The following is a 16,044-nucleotide window of genomic DNA, read 5'->3' on the forward strand; positions in this document are numbered from 1 at the left end:
GTCAAATGTTACCAAAAATGCTGTTGGGTTTTGATTGAAATTGCATTGAATTTATATAAATAATTTGTAATGACACTTTCAAGTAATGACAATTTTCCATGCATATTTTATATTTTATTTTTAGATGCTGAGGGTGGGGTTTTGTGGTTTGCTATTAAAAGCGTCCTTTTTTTTTTAGGGGAAAAAAAAAGGTCCTTTTTAGTGCTAATAATCTTTAAATGATATAGATAGTATAGATAGTTAATAATCTATAAATGGTATAGGTAACTCATTGCCTTATTATTTAGTTACAAAAAGGAACTAGGTAATTCTAAAACTCAATCGTTAAGTATAAAAGTTCAAAGTAGGAGTCTCCTTATTTATCACAATCTTATTAGCCCGTTCTGGGATTGCTCACCATTGTGTCTATCCTATTTGTATTAAGGCCATTGTCATACTTACTTAGGTTGTCATTGTGATCATAAATGCTTCTTTTCAGCTTAATTTATTTTATCAGACATGAAATTAAGTTCTGGAGAGTTGTATTGTCCTTTTATCCTAATGGAAGTTTATTTAAATGTGTAGTTAATACACAACTGTAATGTTTGAGACAGCATTACTAATAAACAGTGTGGTACTTTTAGAATCAGACATGGAATGTGGTTGAATCACTGCTTACTAGGTTTTGTGACTTCAAGTTATGTAATATTTCTTGTTCAGTTTTCTCACTTATGAAATTGGGATATAAAAAATGCCTACCTTATTATTCTAGTTTTTCAGATAGTTACTGAGCCTTCTATGTACTAACTTGTAAATATTAAATGATAACTACCTGAGTTATGTGCCTCGTCCATGGAAGTTGCTTGTTTCATATTGGTTCCAGTTTCGTCTATTGAAGTAATTTTTTTTCAGCCTTATTATCCTTTTTATTTAGAATCTACATCAGGAGACAAATCTGTTTCACATTCTTGCACAACTCCTTCCACATCTTCTGCCTCTGGACTGAATCCCACATCTGCACCTCCAACATCTGCTTCAGCAATCCCTGTTTCTCCTGTTCCACAGTCACCAATACCTCCATTACTTCAGGACCCAAATCTTCTTAGACAGTTGCTTCCTGCTTTGCAAGCTACGCTGCAACTTAATAATTCTAATGTGGACATATCCAAAATAAATGAAGGTAAATTTTCATAGTAACAGTTTTAAAAATTCACTTGCATTGTGCAAAATTACGTAATTAGTAAACTCTCCATTTTAGGAATGGTCTTTGTTTCGTCTTGAAATTCATATTTGAACTTAATTCTTTGGAATTTATATCCCCCATAGTTTAAGGACTTTGGTATTGTAATTGAGTTAGCAATTGGATTTTCTGTGTATTTTTCAAGACCTTTCATATATCTGGTAGTTACTAGAGATAAGCTGTTCTGTGTACTTAATGTGTTTAGCATTTCTTTTTTTTAACATAAAATCAAAGTAAAGAGCTTTTGCTAAAATTGTTATAAAAACACTGGATTTCTAGCATATTTCAAAAAATCTCTATATGAGTAAATAATTATTTGGAATGTAAAAGTATGCTAATTACTAAAAAAAATAGGAATTTTGGTTGTTCCGTACAATATTCGAAAAAAGTTTGAGAAGAGAGGTAATGGGTAACATTTCACTTTTTTTCTTAGTTAATTGCATTGTTAATTCCAACTTTGCTTTTCATTATGCTACTAAAATATTTAGGTAGCGATCTCAAAAAAGTGAATTAAAGTAGATGTAGTTTTAATTCATATTCAAACATTAAGTCCTAAGAGCATAGCAAAATTTTATATTTCTGTACATTTTTACATAATATATTTGACAATAGTGTTAAGTGGTAGGTTCTTCCTGTATCCTTTAAAGTAGAGCTGTATCAGGCTGGTTGGTCATTAATCTTCTGTTCGTATTGTATTCACCTTTCGGTATTTTGCTTTTATTCTCTAAAGTAACAATGCCATTCTCTTGTTTAATAGGTGAACTTTTTACTAGGCAAAGTAGGGCTTCTAAACAGTTTGAAGAAAAGCAGCACAAGAAAATGTCAATAACAAAAGATCTTATGCTTTGAAAAACATGGCATTCCTAAGTACCCAGCTTTTTAATACCCATTTTAAGAAGATTGTTGGGGTGGGAGTTGATGTGGGATTTGAGTGGTGAGCTTGTCTAAAAAAGCAGTTGCATTAAATAGCTACCATTTATCCAGTTAATTCTAAGCACTTATAAATGCATAGGTTTGTGCTATAATTGGAAGTTCCAGTGAATACTCATTTAGAGGAGTTTTCTTCAACTGAACATCTGAATTTTAGTATAATTTTTAGTATAAAGGAAACTACTGTTTTCTTTACTATAAACCCATTACATTTCTTGTCCTCTGTCTCAGATCATTTTACATCTCTAGACTCATTATATTACTCCTATCTTTTAAACATTTATTTTGAGAGTTTTGGTTTGAAACTCCAGTTTTCTTCTGTGTTCTTTTTGAATTTTCAAGTTGTTAATGCCACATATGCCTCTGTGTTTTATTTGAATTTAAGATAATGTTATGTTTTCAGTTCTTACAGCAGCTGTGACACAAGCCTCGTTGCAGTCTATAATTCATAAGTTTCTTACTGCTGGACCATCAGCTTTCAACATAACTTCTCTGATTTCTCAAGCTGCTCAGCTCTCTACACAAGGTATTCATATTCTTAGATATCTCTAGAATTGTATCTTGATTTGGGAGGGCTTAATAGCAAAGTTTTTTTAATCTTTGAGATTAGCTACAATAGTGGTTTTACTTTTTTTATGTTTGATTTTTAACACTACTATATACAGTAGTATTTTAATTTACTTTTTAAGTGAAGCAAGCTTTGACATTTATCTTACAATATTGCCATGAAGTCTGTAATATAGTGTATATTTAATTCTGAATTTAAGTTGTTGATGACATATTTCACTCCAAAGCTGTGGGTAAACTATGATATGCCCTCAATCTTTGTAAAACATTGAATATATTTTAATGAGAGTTGAAGTTTGGTTCAGGTTGATATTAGATGGTTTTTGACAGGAGGATACAGAAATGCTTAGTCCTGCCTTGAAACAGCTATCCCTCCTCTTCCCCGTGAAGGTGTCCAGTGAAAAGAGATACACTGGGTCTCTTTAAGAACAGAAGAGAAACAAAAGGATCACTTTGACTTGTCCCTCGGCTCTAATTCAGAAAGCTGGTATATTGAGCAGGAATAAGTGTTCTAAAATTGAAGGATGATAGTGAAAAGACTTTGACAACCCTCTAGTTAGCCTCATGAGGCAGGGGACGAAGGAGGATGACTGGCCTAAATGTGAAAGAAGGATGATGAGGATGTCTTCCATGTGAGAATAGGTTCCGGCTTCCCTTTCTGCTCTGGCCTTAAGGAGAGAAAGCCTCACTGGGTGTGTGCTTATCTCTGACACGCAGTCATTGTGGCCTCAGTGAGTATCTCACATTCTGACCTTTTCAGTGTTCTCTTTGGGGGAGAGGGGCATGTGGAGAAATGCAAAGATCTCCACATATACTGCAGAGGTTTTTGGTTTGTTTGAAATTAACTGCTTCACTCTTTTGCAGCCCAGCCATCTAATCAGTCTCCAATGTCTTTAACGTCTGATGCATCATCCCCAAGATCCTATGTGTCTCCAAGAATAAGCACACCTCAAACTAACGCAGTTCCTATCAAACCTTTGATTAGTACTCCTCCTGTTTCATCACAGCCAAAGGTATGTCACCTTTGAGGGAAAGTTGGAAAAGAAAGATCTTTCTAGCAAAAACAAGTTGAATGTTTTAGAATCTGTTGTAGGAAAAGCCCTGCGAGAATGAACTGGTAGAGTGAATGACGGGTGAGTGAGAACAGATGCAGGTTAGAACCTCTCAGTTAACTGAAGGATGGAGGGGGGAATTGCATCTGTGCTACTTTTATGTTGTGATTCTATTCCCTTAAGTGGCTTAGGGGTTTGTGCCGTGGAGAGCAGGCTAAAGAAGGGTATATTAATTGATTCTTAGTATTTGTAGAATTTTCAAACTCTAAAGATGATGAGAGAACATGTTTTCTACGAATTTTCCTCCATACTTTTACTTCAGAGGTGAGTCAGTTTCTGTGCTCAGAGCTTTTATGTATTATTACATTTAACTTTGACAGGAGCATCAACCATTTGCCTCATTTAATAGATGAGAAAACCAAGTCTTTGATTAGATCTAGTCTTTGAGGGGGAGTCAGGACCTGAGACCTGGGTATTTCTGAATGGAGAGCCATGTGCTAATGAGTAAGCTCTGCTGCCTCTGCTGTCTGAGCACAGTCGCACATGGGTGACTCGTCACAGCAGTTAGAAATTGCTCGTGTGTTCTTACTGAACTATAAAGAGGACCCTCTGCCACAGTCCAGTTTTCTACATCATCTGGATCTTGACCACAAATGCATAAGCAAGTCCCAGTTACACTCGTGCCCTACTTTATAGCACGCCACCAGGAAAACACTGAGAGAGCAAGTCAGTATATATAAGTTGTGATATATTTTTTTAAATTTTTAATGGTAAACATAGAAAATTCTTTTTAATTGTAAAATCAATGGGCTGTTTCAAAATTTTTTGCCAAAAATTCTTTATTTAAACAAAGTCATTAAGCAGAAGCCTTAATATAAAAATGCATTGAAACATAGCTTGAAATTGATGGCAGGCCAGCTTTTAGGTCTTCCTGTTGGCTCATCCCTTCCCTACTTCAACCATCTACCTATGAACATTTTCATCAATCTAGATTGATTTTTTAAAATTCTGATTACTGTTGTTGGAGTTTATTGTATGATTCATTATTGTGTATATTTTGATGGGAGAGGAATTAAAATGTGAGTTTTCGCAAAAGAGATCTTATAGTTAATGCTTAAAACGTACCTTCCAGGATAGTATCTCAAAAGTACAGTAAATGATGACTCAAGGTGGTACTGTTAGTTTTACAATCAGTTGTAAAAATTAGCATTTCAAATCCTTAAGCAGATGGTTATAAGTTTTTTGCATTGAAAAACTTTTTCAAGTTTTTAAAAATAAGTGGACATTTAGTCTTATGTATATGTTATTAAAAATGATATTTATAAGAAGTAGCAGGGCCATCCAGATTTGTTTGGGAGAATATTAATCATGCAAAACAAAGCAAAACTCCAAACAAAAAACTCTGCTAGAGGATGTGACTTAATCCCAAATGGCTTCATCTGCCTTTGTGCCTTAATTTGTGGCTTACATTTAAAACTACTGTTTTCTCACTCTGTGGCATCTGGATGTAGATAGTACATGTACCCTCACTGGCAATCAGGGACCTCCTGATCTACCTCTGTAGGGAAACATCTCTTTGATGACCAATCTGTACGTTGTCTCCATATGTGGTTGGAATTTAAGCAACTGTATTTATATGATATAATATTTATTGATATTGATGTAACAGTACAGTCATGCGCCGCCTAACAACAGAGATATGTTCTGATTTTCCTTGTAGTGCAAACATCATAGAGTGCAAACATAGAGTGCAGTTATGCAAACCTAGATGGTATGGCCTGCTACACACCTAGACTATGTGGTGTAGCCTATTGCTCTGTAGAGAAGGGAAAATAATTTTCCTTCTACCCTTCTAGCTTCTTGGGCGAGACGTTCCTATAATAAAAGACAGATTAACAAGAGAAAAACAAAACAGAAGTTTACTAACATGTATACCTTCTGTATACATGGGAGAGACGAAGGAAAACTGAGTAGCCAAAATGGCTGAAGCCATCCCCTTAAATACCATCTTCAGATGAAGACTAAAGAAGATGTTGGGGGTTCGGGGAGTCAGTTGTAGGAAGTTACCAGAAAAGGCATAGGAAACAAGGGTAAGGTTGTCATGCAGATTGAAATTCTGGTCTTCTATGTTGATAAGAGTTTCTGGAGTTGAGGTCATCCCCCTTTTCCTGGTGCACTGAGGGAGACACTGGTTAAAATGGAGATTTCCCTGGCAAATGTAAATGTGTTTTACAAAGGGTAACTTCTATGAACTTGGCTTTCAGAGCTTCTCCCATGTCTGCTGTTTCTTAAAATTAACCAGCCTAAAATAAGCCTTATACCAAATAGACATATTTTGGGGTGACAAATTCTGTTCCCCTGCAGCTCTTAGGCTGTAAGCGTGATACTGTACTGAATACTGTAGACAGTTGTAACACAGTGGTAAGTATGTAATGCATTATGCTATGACTTTAAGACAGCTAAGATGTCACTAGGTGATAGGTATTCTTCAGTTCCATTATAATCTTACTTTATGGGGCCTTTGTAGTATATATGTAATTTACTTGACCAAAATGTGATGCAGCACATGAGACTCCAATTCAGAGGAGGTATTAAATCGCATGGTGTTCTGAGTGGCTTGAAGAAATCTCTCACGCTATCCTGCTCTATCTGTCCCCGAACGTGAATCATCCCTTTAACCAGTATATCCATGCTGGATAAGCTACCTGCCCATTCAGTCACTTCACAGCCATCTTGATTATCAGGGTTATCAGAGAGAAAGAGCGCACACACGTTTACTTGATTTTTATTACAGTATATTACAATTTTTCTATTTTATTGTTAGTTATTGTTAATCTCTTACCATGCCTCGTTTATAAATTAAACTTTATCATAAGTATGTATGTATAGGAAAAATACATAGTATGTACAGTAACTCCTCACGTGAACATTGTCCATTGATTCTGCGACTTTAAGCAAAACATCATATAATGAAACCATTTTTACCATAGGCCAGTTGATACAAACAAGAGTTAAATTTCTATCAACATTACAATGAAACGACATTGAATGAAATGATGTTATTTGAGCACATGTTGTATATGGGCTTTGGCACTATGCAATTTCACGCCTCCACTGGGGGTCTTGAAATGTATCCCCTGAACATAAGGGGGGACTACTTAGTCTGACTGTATCACTAATATTAATCTTAATATAAAATAGGATTTAGGATAACTCTTGTTATCTTAAAAATCACTGAAGAATAAAAATAATTGGTAAGTTTTATTGATAGAACTTCTGCTTTTATCTAGTTTCCATGCCCATTTGCCTATGTGATAGTAGCCTATCTCACCAGATTTTGATATTTCAGGTTAGTACTCCGATAGTTAAGCAAGGACCAGTTTCACAATCGGCCACACAGCAGCAGCCTGTAACTGCTGACAAGCCGCAAGGTCATGAACCTGTTTCTCCTCGAAGTCTTCAGCGCTCAAAGTAAGTTGATGTTATATGTTATAACATTTTTTCCTTAATATGGCATACTGCATTGTTTGAATATTATAATTATATATGTATAAGAGAAGTTGGTCTTGGAAGAATCCATGGATAGCCTAACTTAGTTTTATGTATTATAAAATTTACAAAGGCAAATCTACAACAAATAGATTGTTGTCTCTAGTAGTGAAACCTGGTTTATTTTGAGGAAAGTGTCTCTTTTTCTAAAATTTCACTTAGTGGAATATAATGGGAATAACAATATATGATACTTGTACAAAGAGGGCAATGGTTTTATAAGTTTATTTGTTGGAAATAACACCATTTTTAACCTCCTTTATAGCAGTTTTAGATTTGAGTGTATCAATGAAGCCAAAAATCTCACATCTAAAACTTGGGCCAATATTTGCAACTGGTATGTGTCAGCCTTCCCCATTAGCTTCAACTCTACCCTGTATAGATTGCTTGTCAAATAGAACTGTATTGTGTTGTCAATTTCTTTGTTAATGAACAAATACAACTTTAAGTAATTTTCATTTGATTGATTTTCCTATTTTTATTTCTGGCTGTGAGGTAGCAAAATAATTCAACTGTTGTTTTTATTGTTGTTTTCTAAACAAGCATTTCAGAACTTATACATCCAAATGAGAGTTGTTCCTTTCAAAGTAATCACCTTGGGAAGCTGTCTGCTTACTCGAGCAATGTTGCCATTGCTGAGAACATTTTTGGGAAATTCTTCTTTTAAATTGTCTTTAGAGGCTGCCGTATTATTTTAAATAGCCTCAGTGATGAAAATTCTTCATCTTTTGGGAGATTTAGTTTTTGGAAATAACTGAAATTCATTCAGAGCCAAGCCTGGTGAAGCAGGTAGGAAAGCAACTTGGGTGATTAAATTTTTGGTTCTCACCACCATACTCTGAAACCCTAAGCATAAACCATATGCAGTTTTAAAAGAAGATAATCTGAGTGTTACTTTTTGGTCTTATTTTGCCACTAAACTCAATCATTGCTACCCAATAAAATGCTTGTATTTTGCTTCACATTGTTTCACCCTCTGATTCAACACTTTGTGATGTTAAACAAGAGCAGTATATGTTTTCTCCGTTGTATGTGTATTTAAGATGTAATATTCAGATGTGACTGATGTCTTACACCTGTTCAAATGTGACCATTTCTTAGTTACATTCTTATTAGTGTTTGTAGTATAGTCATCAAATTCTGCCAAATTTGGAGAGAGTACTTTTATTTTAAATTTGACTCTGATATAGTGTTAAAGGGAGCTTCCCCCTCCCCCAAAAATGTATTGGGGAATACATGATACAAATATACTTTGGATTTTAAATTCTATTTATTTTATGTCAAAATAACAATTTTTCTTAGGTATTTGGATATCTTTAAATCAATAGAAGGTATTGACAATTTCTATGATACCTAGAAACTGCTTTTAGATACACTTCACCTTCCAATTGTGTTTTCTCTTCCAGTAGCCAGAGAAGTCCATCACCTGGTCCAAATCACACTTCTAGCAGTAATGCATCAAATGCAACAGTTGTACCACAGAATTCATCTACTCGACCTACATGTTCATTAACACCTACGCTAGCAGCACACTTTAATGAAAATCTCATAAAACATGTTCAAGGATGGCCTGCAGATCATGCAGAAAAGCAGGTATGTTACAGGATTCACAGAAGATGTTTTCCCTTTGGATGACTAGCAAAATAGAACTTCTACTTTTAGAAAATCTAACCTGGACTGCTGAACTGAAGCTATATTTAAAACAACTGATTTCTAATTAGGTTGTAGTCTTTTTATAAAATATTTGATACATATTTATAGGGTATTTATGTGGTCACTTTTGTGGTTTCACATAAAATATTTTGATACAATTATCATAGCGACCATTATCAAGTACTCAACACTTAGCTCTGTGCTAAGTGCTTTGTGTTTATTTTCTCTACTTCTTAACTCTGCTAACCGGTGCAGATAATGAGTTTTCCTATTTTACCAATGAGGCCCTTAAGACCAAATAAAATAGATTATACCAAGGTCACCCAGTTAATACAGTGATGTGGCTCAAAGCCAGTGTGCTTTTTCCATTCAGCCAGCCACTCATAGTTTTAGAACCTGTTAGTACAGTTAATCTTACAACTCTCCCACTAGACAAGCTACTAGAAGTTAGGAAACATTTTTTTGCTTTGTGATGAAGACACTGCAGTTGTTGCCATTGGCTCTCCCTTTTATAACATAACTGGCCATCTGAAATGCTCCATTAGTTCACATAGCTTTGTTGTGTATTTCCTGATACAGGAATATATGGAGGCCCTTTTATCAGTGTTATACCTGAACTTTGCTTTAGCTGACCCAGCATCTTTTATTAACTACAAATTATGAGTCAGCCTATCCTAGTGCTGTATTATTCTGGAATTGGAAATACTGTTTTCTCAAAAAACCGAGGGGTAAATATCTCAAGTGCCTTCCACTGTATGAGACTTTTTTCTTTTAAAGAAAATCATTTTTCTCTTTAGATTCACCAGCATTTTTGTGAATTTAAAGGAAAACGATAATTCTGTAATATTGACATAAGGTTCTCAAAAATTTAGTGTTTTACTTTTTTTTATATGTGAATGTGACTTAATATTTCATGTGATTTTCATGTCTGTAATTATAGGCATCAAGATTGCGAGAAGAAGCCCACAATATGGGAAGTGTTCACATGTCAGAAATTTGTACTGAATTAAAAAATTTAAGATCTTTAGTCCGAGTATGTGAAATTCAAGCAACTTTGCGAGAGCAAAGGTAAGTTTTTTGCTGAAATGATTGCATTATATATCCTAAATCAGACTGAAGAACAAATTTTATTTCTGAAATTTAAAGTTCTCTGATATATTCTAGCACTTTCCATAATACTATAACTTCTGTTTTTGGAATTTAATACCATTTCTAGTGAATGATAATGGCATCTAGACTGTATTTTTCTTAGCCCATAGTAAATTCTTTGTTAGACTTTTTTTTCTTAAATTGTAACTTTACAAAGTATAGTAATATGTTACTTAAAAAGTGAAATTAGGCAGCAAGTAATTATAAAAGGTCCCTTGAATTGAGGGGATTTATTGAACTGAGAGAACTTACTTTTTACTTGCCTATTGCTGAGGGTACTTATTTCAGTTGAGATTTCAAATCAGTATTTACATTGTCTTTGAATCACTGATAGATCCCTTGGAAATTACAGTAAGAATTTAGTTGTCCAGCAAGTTCAGTGATGTATGTATATCTGTTTATTAATTGTTTTCACCTAAAATCTTACTGCATCGTTTTTCTTAATCTAGTATCCCACTCAAGTAGGATATCTACATCCAGTAAATAATATAGGTTTATTTTTAAATGCTTGTTACAAAATTGAGGGCAAACTTTAAATGGCCTCATATTCTATCTGTATAAGGTAGAGTTGATCTTGTCATGAAACCACAAATATTTAGTAAATACCAAGTTGGGATTTATAATAAACTTGGAAAAGTTGAGTTTTTATCTAACCTTTCAATTATTAAAATACCTGGAGGCATCTTTTGAATATAAACTGGGAGTTTTTTACTCTAGGATTGCTCTGAAATTAGTTGTAACATAAAGCTTGAACTTCATTTTAGCTTGCTAGACACATTATTTAGCTTTTAGGAAATTATACTATTCCTTATTGCAAGTTATTAAAACAGTATACACAGTCAAATATCAAGCCAGTATATGATTTTGCCTAATTCCCTGGTACAAGCAATAAATGTCATACTTCACAGAATAGGAATGATTCCCTGTAGGGATCAGAGTAGGAATGATATTTATGAAGTTCATGAAAATCTAGTTGTAGAGTTGATGGGACTTTAACTTGGCTTCCATTTTTATGAAACCTACATTTATATTGAGAACTGTTCATCAGATCGATGGGCCTCTGGCACCTAGTTAATTCCAGACTACTGTATTGTGGCCCAGAAAACATGCAGCATAGGTTTATCTCATGTTTAACATCTACTGCCTGTGTGTGTGTGTGTGATGATACAGTGAACAACTACATTTTAAATCTTACATGTTTAAATTAATTATTCAGAAATTGTTAGAAAACCAGGAAACATTCTAACTTATCATTTCAATACTTTATATCGTATGTTCATTGGTTATTTTTGTCTTAACTGCAGCGTAATCAGTTTTTAATTATTTTGTCCTAACTAATAGTTACTCGTTTTCTTTTTAAAGATATATTTGTTGTTAAAAAAGTTTGGTTTTTCTGTAACATTTTTATATGGCCACACAGTACTAATGCCTTCTTTTATTTTTCAGGATACTATTTTTGAGACAACAAATTAAGGAACTCGAAAAGCTAAAAAATCAGAATTCCTTCATGGTGTGAAGATGTGAATGATTGCACATGGTTTTTGAGTACAGGAACTGTAAATCTATTGCCCAATCTTAACATTTTTGAGCTGCATTTAAGTAGACTTTGGACCGTTAAGCTGGGCAAAGGAAATGACAAGGGGACGGGGTTTGTGAGAGTCAATTCAGGAGAGAGACAAGATTGATTTGTAAAACCCTTGAAATGTAGATTTCTTGTAGATGTATTCTTCACGTTGTAAATATGTTTTGTAGAGTGAAGCCATGGGAAGCCATGTGTAACAGAGCTTAGACATCCAAAACTAATCAATGCTGAGGTGGCTAAATACCTAGCCTTTTACATGTAAACCTGTCTGCGAAATTAGCTTTTTTAAGAAAAAAAATTGGGGGGGGGGGGGTTAATTTATCATTCAGAAATCTTGCATTTTCAAAAATTCAGTGCAAGCGCCAGGCGGTCTGTGTCTAAGGATACAGTTTTGAACCATATGGGCAGTGTACAAATTATCATGAAACAACTATTTCCACACTTGCACCTGATCAAGAGCAGTGCTTCTCCATTTGTTTTGCAGAGAAATGTTTTTTCATTTCCAGTGTGTTCCATTTCCCTCTGAAATCCTTGAGCTGATTTTATCCATTTTTTAAGGCTCCTCTTTTTCTCCTTTCTTAAGGCACTGTTGCTATGGCACTTTTCTATAACCTTTTCATTCCTGTGTACAGTAGCTTAAAATTGCAGTGATTGAGCATAACCCACTTGTTTGTATAAATTATTGAAATCCATTTGCACCCTGTAAGAATGGACCTAAAAGTACTGCTGGGCGTGTGTGCTGAAAGTACATTGATTGCTCAAATGTAAGGAAGTGACCCAATGAACATGGTTGTGGGAGGGAAAAGAGGAAACAAAGCTAGTCAGATGTGAATTGTATCTGTTGTAATAAACATGTTAAAACAAACAAATTGTTATTTTTCTTTTCCTTCGGTCAGTGCATATTAGAGTTTGAACTACCTGGGGATTCTTTATCAGAACTATTCTTGTTGAATATTTATACTTAATTGAAAAAATTCCTTAAGGGAGGCTTTGTTTAAAGCATATTAACAAGAAATTGTGTATAAGATATTTAATAAAATTCAACAAGAATGATTAAGTCACTTCCCAAGTGGTTGTCATTTGTTAAACCCTGGTTTACCTGTCTTGCTATTATGACATTTCATTTTGAAGGATGTTTGTGTTGTAGCTAACTGTTCAAGTCTGGTGCTGACTGCTGTTCTTAGCCATCACAAAAAACGCTAAATTTGTGTAATTGGAGCTTCCTGCTGTTATCTGGAAATGGTGGGAAAGCTCAGCTTTGTATATTGTTTCCTAAAATATATTAAAATAAAAAAAGAAACTATTGCTACTATAAAATTACCTTGGCTTTTTTTTTTCTTTGCTAAAATATTGGCCAAATGGCCTTAGCATGACACTGCCAGTGTTATATCAAATCACAAGGGTTTCTTTATGCAGAAAAATCTTTTACTTTCAAAATCTTAACTTACCCAATTCAGAGACTTCTTTTTCCTGTCAAGGCAGATGCATTCATGTGCTTTTAGAACTGCCAGCACCAAGGGCTTATTTTGTGATGTTAGACATTAATGTTATCACATTCTGGGATACTAAAATTTTGAAATTGCTCTTGTGCTTTAAGCATATTTACAGTATAAAAAATAACGCTCAGACTTTTCAATAAATTATAAAAAGTCAACTGTAAGCGATAGTATGGATATTTTCTAAAACAGAAATGTTCCAGTGTAATTAAGAGGAATTAAAATCTTATACTGGAAACTGATTTTTTTTATTGTAACGAGAATATGTTTAAAATGTAAGAAACATGTCAAATTATACCGTCATGAAATGTTTATGCCTCTGTGATTGTTAACATTTGCTGGACTTGATTAGTGCATGTAAATGAAACTACAAAGAGCTGTTAAGCTAGAACCCTATTGATGCGGTCCTGTATCTTTCCCAGAAAGAAATGAGCAATTTGTGATGTGGTAGGCAAATATATCCTGATCAGATGGCAACTTGACTTGTGATTTAAGGTAAATTTGAATTTGACTTGCTAATAGTTTATTGATTTATGTCACATTTTTTTGCTTTAAAAAGTTTACATCCCTAAATGAATTGCTCATATATATAGAAGATGCCTGATTTGAAATTTCCTGGTCAATTTTTAAACACAGAAAATTAAAATTTTGTAGGATATTTTTACAGTATTTGATTCACTTATTCTATAGTAAATTATTTTAAATATTGCACTTTAATACAGACGTGGTGTCCAGCTACTAACCTTCTTGAGGTAACCAGGGACTTTATTAAAAATAGGCATAATGTCTGAGAATATTCTTTATGTACTTGGACTGTTGTCATGGCTTTGAACATGTATCTCATTTCGGTGGGTACCCTTGGTTCAGATAATTTGAAAACAGAAATGTGAAGAGCCCCTAGGAAACCTCAGGGTTTTTGTTTTAAAAGGAACATTAGTAGTCTTATATTCAAACCTTTAAAGCTACATTGTAATAAAATACTTTGTGAAGATGGGTGTGGTAGAAAGTCTTCCCCTGAAGAACCAGCTTCCTAACTTTTTGTTTTCTGTGTGTCTAGTTTGACTAAATTTTAGAATTTGGACTATATCTCCAGATTTTTAGCACACTGAAAATTCTATGCCTCAGCCCTTTTAAAAAACATTATGCTGCTTTTAATAGCCCAAATGAATAGTTTTATCTTCTCTAATTTTATATATCTGTTTCACACTTGTAACATCTGGAAAGGAGGTGCTTAAAACTTTGCAAAGAATGAATTGTTACCCCATTTCAAAAATAATCTATTGTTCTGTTTAAACAGCCTTAGCTTTAAGGGATTATTTGAAAGGGGTGGGGGCAGAGTGTGGCATAAGTAACTGCAAATCAGAACTATTATAGTTCAGGACTCAAAGCTACTGTATTAAGATGTGGGGTTTGAATATGCGGATTTCATTTCAATACCTGTACATATGGCTATATTCTTGTATTTGTACTGGAGTGTACAAAATGACACCTTAAAAAGTAATAAATATGTTTTGATTATATTGTCCAGTTATTTCAGAACAGCCTATTTTGAAAGTCTTAGAATACATAATTTGCATTTAAGAAAAAAATACCAGATTACTGCTAAAATTTTAATAGTTGTGTTAGTCACAATATAATTTCTTAATTGCAGTATTTAAAAATTTTGGCTTAAAAGTTGGGATTCCTTAGATCCTGTTCTAATTTGCTGTACCCTTTTTTTCCTGATTTCTGAACTTCGGGAATGCCCTAAAGCGCCTTCTGCCTAGGTGATTTCATCCAGGCCCTTGGCTTGATGAATCCCACACGAAGGTGATTTCATCCACATAGTCTGGTGTTGATCTCTTCTTTGAGCTCCCAACAATAGTCACTTTAGATCCTAGCCTTAACATTGCAATTTCTCTAAAAGGGAATGCGTGATTTGTGCTTCAGACTATTCTCCAGTGTTCCTATTTTCAGCAATTGACACAGGCTACAATTGATTACCCCAGTTGCTGAAGACCCAAACAGGGGAGTCATCCATTATTTTTTTCTCTTAACATCCTCACCCTGTATTTAATCAAGATCCACAAACTGCCTTCAAAATGTATTTGGGATCTGTAGCTTCTCACTACTTCCATGTTTACCACTCCAGTCCAATCCACAACCATCTTCGAACTAGACCGTTGCTACATCCTCCTAACCTTTCTCTGCTTCTACTCAACACCACCACTACATGTACACAATCGATTCTTCATAAGCTGCCAGAGAAGTGTAAACCACACACTCTTTATAATCCTTCAGTGATTCACGCTCGGAACAATCCAAAGCTGTGGTTTACGTGTTCAAATCCCTAAATGTCACAAACTCAAATGATTCACTAGCTTCTCTGGGTCACTGCAATCCCACCTTAGGGGTTTTGTCTTCTCTCTGGGAAACAGTCCTTAAGAATCTTGTACAGCTTGCAGTTCATTCAGTGTCTTCTTGAAGGTCACATAAAAGGTCTTTTCCTCATCTCCCATCTCAAAAAACACCATCACTATTCACTCTAGTATTCTTCCAAAGAACTGTGTCTGATACATAATAAGTGCTCCAAAAATACTTGTTGAACGAATTATGAATGTTATAGGGATATTGACTGAATTGAAGAAAATTCACAAAGAATGAAAATTTCAAAATTTGATTATGGCCCTCTCACCTAACGAAAGGAACAGTAACCAGCTTTTTTTTTTTTTTTTTCCTTTTAAGAAATTAATTGCAATTTACTCTTGGTTACCAAGACCTAACTGCAAACCTGTTTTAATTGTTAGCGTTATGAAATGTCCAAGCAAGATGGATTAAATGAACCTGTTTAGAGCTTCCTGTGAACAA

The 16,044-nt window shown here is 34.3% G+C and overlaps 1 protein-coding gene across 9 annotated transcripts in view; it reads left to right on the forward strand.

The window, feature by feature from the left end:
- Nucleotides 1-14,715, forward strand: part of WAC (WW domain containing adaptor with coiled-coil) — a 79,114-nt gene extending 64,399 nt beyond the window's left edge. For 5 of the 9 annotated variants that reach the window (XM_088789466.1, XM_088789461.1, XM_088789478.1 and 2 more), the window contains 7 exons: nucleotides 914-1,159; nucleotides 2,553-2,675; nucleotides 3,581-3,729; nucleotides 7,118-7,239; nucleotides 8,724-8,910; nucleotides 9,911-10,038; nucleotides 11,566-13,018. In XM_088789466.1, coding sequence (XP_088645592.1) covers nucleotides 914-1,159; nucleotides 2,553-2,675; nucleotides 3,581-3,729; nucleotides 7,118-7,239; nucleotides 8,724-8,910; nucleotides 9,911-10,038; nucleotides 11,566-11,635 — 1,025 coding nt within the window. In that variant the 3' untranslated portion in view covers nucleotides 11,636-13,018. Of the gene's footprint in view, nucleotides 1-913; nucleotides 1,160-2,552; nucleotides 2,676-3,580; nucleotides 3,730-7,117; nucleotides 7,240-8,723; nucleotides 8,911-9,910; nucleotides 10,039-11,565 lie in introns of all 9 variants that reach the window. The other 4 variants (XM_019731535.3, XM_019731533.3, XM_074324745.2 and 1 more) reach the window with 1 other exon arrangement.
- The last annotated feature ends 1,329 nt before the right edge of the window (nucleotides 14,716-16,044 follow it).

This window comes from Rhinolophus sinicus, chromosome 1, assembly GCF_057876585.1.
Source record: "Rhinolophus sinicus isolate RSI-liver-muscle chromosome 1, RSI-T2T, whole genome shotgun sequence".
NCBI lineage: Eukaryota > Metazoa > Chordata > Mammalia > Chiroptera > Rhinolophidae > Rhinolophus > Rhinolophus sinicus.